Raw genomic sequence first — 7626 nt, forward strand, 5'->3', positions numbered from 1 at the left:
CTCAGAAAAGGAGCATCTGCTTAGACAGCCTGAATGTACTTCCAGATAGCCAGAGCCCAGCACATAGATCTAGTGACTAACAATCAAGAATGTATGAGTATCAAAGAAACTGGCAAAAGTGTCCACTGGAGATTGGAAGGGGGAAAAAAGAAAACGTGTATTTTACCTCCTCTCTACTATTCACTTTTCTTTCATCCATCAGTATATGTTGACTTTATAGTTTGAAGGGAAAAAATGTTAAACTATCTCTTATTATTAATTTCCTTTGTTATTGTAGCATTAGCACAAGACACTGAGATCTGGTTTCTGGACAGAGCATTATATTGGCATTTTCTCACAGATACTTTTACTGCCTATTATCGACTACTCATCACCCATCTGGGCCTGCCCCAGTGGCAGTATGCCTTCACCAGCTATGGCATTAGCCCACAGGCCAAGGTAAGGGGAAAACACCTGTCATCTCAGAATGTGTTGTATATAAAAATTCTGCCAGGGCCGGAGATTTAGCTCAGTGGTTCTGCCACCTGCCTCGCAAGCGCAAGGACCTGAGTTCGATCCCGGGTACCTAAATAAATAAATAAATAAATAAAAGTGTATCATGAATATAATAAAAGCTGTTTCTTTAAAAAAAAATTCTGCCAGGCATGATACCCAGTTATGATCCCAATACTTGGGAGGCTGAGGCAGGAGGATTGCTGTGAGTTTGAGGCCAACATGGGCTATCTAGTGAGTTCTAGGCCAGCCTGAACTACATAGTGAGACCTTATCTCAGAAAAGAAAAATCCTCTGAGAAAATGGTTACTTTGCAAATTCCCAGCTTCCCCATCTGATTTATGAGATCTAGGGTGAAGTCCAGTGACCCATGTTTTTAAAAACATCAAGGCAAGTGATTCCATTGCATGGACAACCTCACTTTATATTTATCTAGTTAAATGATTCCCAAACTTAGTTGACCCCCAAAATCAATCACTTTGGAAGTTTTTATTTCCAACTAAATGATTTGGGAGGCTTAGGTATAAATAAATTGTTTTTGGATTGGTATTACATGCACTGAGGAAGAGTAAAACATACACTTCTTATTCACGTTCTCCCAGAGGTGGCCACGGTTACCAGTTTGTGTACTTTCCTGAGATACTCATTGCATGTGAAGCATACATTTTTTGGTTCCTTTTTGTTTTTGCTAAGTCACAAGTGTAATGTGCTATTCATGTTTGTCTGCACCATGTTCTTTTCACTCGGTACTCTAGCATGGGTTCCTTCCCTATTAGTACATGTAGAGCTGCTTTCCTGTCTAGTAACTACAGAGTATTCCATTGTATGGATATCCCTCATTGATATTACAAGTCTGGACATCATTTCAAACATAGAGATACCAGGTAAAACTGATAGCCTGGTTTGAGAACACAAAGTGTGACTGGAAGAACTTGTGACTAGAATGAGCTGGTGTGGGCTCCTTCATGGTGGTTTCTTAAAACATCAAATTAGCAGGAAATTAGGGACTCAGCTCAAGTGCCATCTTACTAGATGTTCACTGAGTAGGCCTCATTCTCCTCAAAGGTCACATAATGATAACTTCCATCTGGTCAAATTGTCAGGTGGTTGTGATCAAAGAAAGGTCAATAAATTGGGATGCCGTTTGCCCTCAGCTACCTGGAAAACCAGTAAGGCAGAGAACACCAGCACATACATCTTCCCCCGGGAAAGCCCACAATGGCCTTTTTCATACCTCTCCTGGGGTGGAGGGTGGGGAGGGGGCTTCTGCCAGAATCCACCTGATGAGGAATAGCTACTTTGAGGACTAGTCAGAAGGATACTGCTCCCTGGTGGCTCAGAAGGAAAGAAGTGTACTCAGATTCTTAGTTCTCATACTATACTGCATTTAAATTGACTAGGCCTCACAAAAAGACGTGTGTGTCTGACCAAAAATAGATGGGGTCTGTCATCACTTTCTCTTAGTGAATAGCTAAGAGTTTTCAAGGCAGTTTTTTATTCAAACAAATTGAGTATCTCTTATCTGAAATGCTTGGGATCAGAAGTGTTTCCGATTTCAGAGATTTTCAAATTTTGAAATATGTGCATAGACATTCTTGGTTGACACTTGAAAAGTTTTGGATTAGGGATGTTCAACCTATATTCTCTTTTCTCTGTTGTCTCTAGCTCTCTCCATCCACAGGCTTACTAAGAATGGCAGTTTCCCTTTGCATTTTGACCCTCTTTCCCAATTCTGCCTTACAGCAATGGTTCAGCTTGTATAAGCCCATCACCTACAACACAGACCTGCTCACAGGAGAGACCGACTCCTTCATGAACAAGCTGGATCCAAGCAAAGTGTTTAAGACCAAGAACAAGACTGTTATCCCAAAGAAGAAAGGGCCTGTTCAGCCTCCAGGTGGCCAGAAAGGGCCCTCGGGTCCCTCTGCGTCTAAACCCTCATCTAGCTCTGCAAACCCTGTCCGCAAATGAGTGCCACCTCCACCTCTCCACCAGCCCCACAGCAGTGATTTCCATGCACAGATGGCCCCAGGGACACAACCTGATTCTGTGTAATTATAAGCATCTTCCTGAGTGACCAAAGTCCTAGGCCTTTTACTCCTACTGACATTAGCTGGGAGTTGGAAGGGCATACATACTAAATTTTACTCAGGAGTCCTTCCCTTACACTCTGCCTAATGGATTGTTCCAGCCTGTGCCTCCAAAAGCTGTGGATAATTTCAGATCTTAAGTAGCCAGAGAAATCTATTAAGAGCTTTTCTCTTTTTCCACACTTGACTTTCAACCCCTTAGCAGTAATTGGAGGAGTCCCCTGAAAGAAACCACTGGTTTTTGACTCAAGAAACATTGGAACTGCACAGTTGAGTAGGTAGCCATTAGTCACATGTGGCTATTTACATTAAAAATTTATGTCCTCAGTTGCCTTCAACGCATTTCAAGAATTCACGTGGCTGGTTCCGGGGACATAGCTCAGTGGTGCTGCGCCTGCTTGGCAAGTGCAAGGTCCTGAGTTTGATCCCTGGTACTGGAAAAAAGAATTCACACAGCTAGCAGATTTCATATTGGACAGTACAGAGCTATGGGATGTTTCCATCATCACAGAAAGTTACTTTGGACATCACTACATTAGAATATTTTCATACTGATCTTCCTCAAATCAGTTAATTTTTGTTGCTAGTTAATGTCAGTGCCTTAACTTCATGAGTTGTAATGTTTCACGAAAACTTTGAGTATATAATTGTGTATTCTTTATATACTTTATCAGGAACATATCTCACTCTTCTCATTTTTTAGTGTCCTATCAACTCTTTCTCATCAGTTTCCTGTAAAGTTATTTGCTTCCAATTTTATGTTGTGATGTTCACACATTTGCCAAAATTTAATTTTAAGAAGAGATATACTTGCGCTACACTTTATTCTAACCATTTAAAAACAAAAACAGAAAACAAACTCCCAATACTGTTTTGCAGGATCTCATAGAGTTTCGATGAAGCTAGTCACTGAACAGAAGCATTGCACCTTCTTTGCCTGTTCACAGCTCTGAGATGTCTAGCCCCACTTTGTCTCATCCCGGGCCATCCTTAAGACAGGCAGTCCCTTGCTTAGATCCAAGGGGAGTTCCAAGAGTTCCTTTGAAAGTTTTCTATAATTCAGAAATCGTTTTCTCATAGACGTATAGGGGGACTAGGCATCTTTTTTTTCTTTTCTTTCTTTTTTTCTGTGGTACTGGCGATTAGACTCTGGGCTTCCACACTGAACTACATCTCTACTCCTTTTTATTTGGAGACAGGGTCTCACTAAGTGTCCCAGGTGGAACTAGAATTTGTGATCTTCCTGCTTTAACCTCTCAAGTGCTGGGATTAAAGGCATATGCTACCACACTTACCTTATGCCTAATATTTGGTGCAAGATAAATTAGAATTTACCTACAACATCTTATGGAATTTCTAAACAGAAAGTAGCTCAAGGTTTCAATTAGGAATGTCTATTTCCTTACTCTGTGGCCCAGCACTGGGCAGAAACAAAGTCTTCATTGTACTTCCCAGAAGGGATAGTAGAGAAGTCACCTACACAGCACTTGAGTGGCTTCAGTGTTTGTACTGAGATTCCTGAGGTTGGGGAAAGAGAGCTCTGAGGAGAGAGGCCCAGAGGCCTGTGTCAGCTACACAGTTCAGTTCTAACTCCCTTTCCTTCTTGTTCCTGACTTCTCTGTTCTACACTGATTGCCCAGGCTTCCTTTTACAGTCATCCAGGGCTTTCTTTTTCCATAATCCACCGGGGAACTAAAAGAAGTCTCTAGGATTCTCTACCTGCACTTGGCTCTGACACCTCTTGAGTATTTATCAAGTGTTTAAATTTTTGGATTGTTGATTATAGTGATAGTCATGAAAAAATAAGTCAGACTTGAGTCTTTCCTCCATCTGCCAGTCTTCACAGCCCCTGAGGAAAACCAAGGGGAGGAATTGGCCTTCAAAGGTTGTGTCAAATTCTACTAGGTTGCTTCCTCATTTTTGTAATAAAGTTTTGAAATATTAGTGCTCAAAAGTCTGTGGGAGCATAAACAGAGCTTCGTGTTAATAGCATAATTATTTGCTTTAAAATATTCCAGTATATCAATCATACTGGTTCACTTATACTGGGAATGTTAAAAATGGTATCATAAGCTCAAGGATAAAATTAAGAGTTCTAGTACAGTGACAAGAGAGCAGTAAATCAATAAGAAGCCCTTCTGTGTATGAGCTATTCATGTTGCCTGTGCTGTTACCCTTAGGATCCTGTGATGAATTTCTTTCTTTGGCTTAAGCCAATGGATTGTTTTTTCAGTTAAGCATTTTCTTGTAAAATATACAACCTCCATTATGGAGTTAATTGTGGCTACTAAATGAGTTAATATGCCCATGAGAACTCAGAAAAGGTAGTCTTAACATTTCCCATTCTTCCTTTATAATGTGACCCCAAACTTTCCAGTTATTAACTTTCTACCTGACCCATCCAGCTCTATTCTTCTCAGCCATTCCCTTCCTTTCCAAAACACCAGCTTGGGTCTCCTGTTCCTTTGTACCTGTAGTTTCCTCCTGGGGTTCAGCTTCAGTTTACCTCCACCTCAGAGCTCTGTGAAGCCCCGGTCTACAAGGAGAGCCCTCTTTGAGGTAGAGTACTTCATGATAGTACCACTTAAGTTAACTTTTGATTGTCTTACCTTGTTTCCTGTGTGACTTCAATCATTGATGAGGTGGAGACTTTGCGTTACTCTGGAAGGTTATCCTCCTTGGTGTGGAGTCTCATGAACCATTACAAAAGGTTCAGTATACATAATTTTATACAAAATTAAGAGCTGCATCATACTTCAGGACAAATAGACAACAAAGAAAAATTAATGGAAAAAAAGTTGTGAAGATGCTGGGTTTTTTTGGGATTTTTTTCCAGTATAGGGGATCAAACTCAGGACCTTGTGCTTGCGAGGCAGGCATGGCACCACTGAGCTAAATCCCCACCCCGAAGATGCTGTTTAAATGTTTATGCATTAGGAAGATAGGCCACTGCTTTATTTTGGAGGCAAGAATACCTTAGTTTAGCTCATAGACCATCTCTGTCAGATGCCATAATTAAATACATTACCAGTGTTAAGATGTTTTGACATCCGAATATCTCCAAGACTGCTTCTTGCCATTCTCATGGCCTCAAAAATCTTTATCAGACAAGTGCACCTTCATTTGTGGTTTTAGAAATGGAGTCTTTATAATTACAAATTCTTATGCTTCCTACAGCATGGAGCACCCATGTCTTGTCTGAACCTACCCTTGATATGTGTAGGAAGCAAAATGTTCGAGGTATTTTACTGGATGTTTTCAATATTCAGTCAGTTGGCCTCACCTGGATAAAATCTATTGTGAGCAGGCCTTCCAAATATAAGGGTGAAAGTAGTGTGGACCAGCCAGAGGGTGGCATGGTAGAAACAAACCAACAAGACAAAGAAACCAAGTTCACCCCTGGTTTATTCTCACCACTACTGAGACCAGCCAGGATATGTCATTTCCATCTTCCATCAAAACCTCTCTCATTCAATTTCTTTAAATGGAAAATGAAAATATAGAATGACCATAAGGATTCTATTAAATAATACACATCAAGTGCTCACAAAGATACACTTTCAATAAGTATTTTAACTATTCTTAAAAATCATTTGGTCCACTTTCCCTTTGTGAATTGCCTAGCCAACAACTGATTTTTCCACCAAATAGCTTTTTCAACAAAACTGATGTCTTTTAACATAAACCTTCATTGCAACTGCAGAACGTTCGTCCCTTAGGCAATTTGGTGTTTCTGTTTTTACTTACCTCTCTGATAAAAACAATTTCTGATGCAGAATGGATGCAGAATGATGATAAATGATAAAAAGATGCAGAATGGATGACAAATTTTTAATTTTTAAATTTAGATGATTACCACCTCCTCTGGCTCCCAGTAACCTCCCTAAGGGATCATGGCTGTCCTTTTCCTGGTTGATTTCCCAGTCTGGGCACAATTTCCTCCATTACTGGCCCTCAGTGTGTATCTGTTGTGGCTGTATAGGTTCTTGGGACTATATTATGGTTTGGATAAAAAATGTCCCCCAAAGGCCTTAGGCACTCATAGGCAGGGCTTTTGGAAGATGTGTAAATCATGGGGGCAATATAGCTGACTTGCTGTTAGGAGGTGGGGTCTGGTGGGAAGAGGCTGGTCAATGGGGTTGTGGCCTGGAAGTGTATATCTCCCTGGCTCCACCCTCCTCTCTCTGCTTCCTGGCCACCATGATGTGAGCAGCCTTCCTCTGTTGCCATGTCTGCCTTGGAGCCAACCAACCATTGACTGTAACTATGAGCCAAAATAAACCTCTCTTCCTTTTAAGTTGTGGGTGTTTGGTATTTGTTCCAGCAATGAGAAAAGTGACTAAGAGACTGCCATAACAAATTACACAAACAGTGGCTTAAAATAACATAAAATTACTCTTCTTTCACTTCACCTTCCCTTCTTTTATGTTTATGAAATCTCATTCTGCTCTTCCCTTTTCAGGGTACTTATTATTGGGTTTAGGTTATACCCAGACAATCCACGATAATTTTCCCACAATAAGATCCTCAAATTAATCACATCTACAAAGGCTCCTCCTTATAAGGTAACAATTACAGACTCTCAAGATCAGCACCTGGTATTTTGGGGTGGCCGATATTCAGCATATTACAATGGTACTTGGCAGTATAGCATTTCAGGGCCATGAGCCCAAACAGTGGGTTCAGGAACCACAGATGATACACAGCCACCAAAAATCAGGAGCCTAGGAACCACGTCTCCTACTTCTGGCCCCTGCTCTTCCTCCCTGCACTGTGTTCAACAGTGAACTTGGAAGAAAACAAACTGGTCTTCAGCACTATAAGGCCCTATCCAATCTCTCCCTCCAGCACCATATCCCTTAGAGTAAGTTATTTTTTAAACAGAAAAAAACCTTAAGATTTCAAAGAAACCAAAACCTAGCATCTTTACATAAAAAGCAAAAAAAATGAGTGCAGAATAATAGCTAGGGTACCAGGGATGCTCTGTACCACTCTGCTCTTACAAAGAAAATCTTGGGATTACAGCAGGCTCACCTGAAGATGG

The 7626-nt window shown here is 40.8% G+C and overlaps 1 protein-coding gene across 7 annotated transcripts in view; it reads left to right on the forward strand.

Annotated features, from left to right (window-relative positions):
* Tpgs2 (tubulin polyglutamylase complex subunit 2) overlaps positions 1-6879 on the forward strand; it is a 36622-nt gene extending 29743 nt beyond the window's left edge. For all 7 annotated transcript variants that reach the window (XM_021236696.2, XM_021236698.2, XM_087189566.1 and 4 more), the window contains 2 exons: positions 278-438; positions 2236-6879. In XM_021236696.2, the coding sequence (XP_021092355.1) occupies positions 278-438; positions 2236-2463 (389 nt within the window). In that variant the 3' untranslated portion in view covers positions 2464-6879. The remainder of the gene's footprint in view (positions 1-277; positions 439-2235) is intronic.
* The last annotated feature ends 747 nt before the right edge of the window (positions 6880-7626 follow it).

The sequence above is a fragment of the Heterocephalus glaber genome, unplaced genomic scaffold (assembly GCF_053883595.1).
Source record: "Heterocephalus glaber isolate CG9 unplaced genomic scaffold, H.glaber_assembly_v1.0 deba00000331, whole genome shotgun sequence".
Classification (NCBI taxonomy): domain Eukaryota; kingdom Metazoa; phylum Chordata; class Mammalia; order Rodentia; family Bathyergidae; genus Heterocephalus; species Heterocephalus glaber.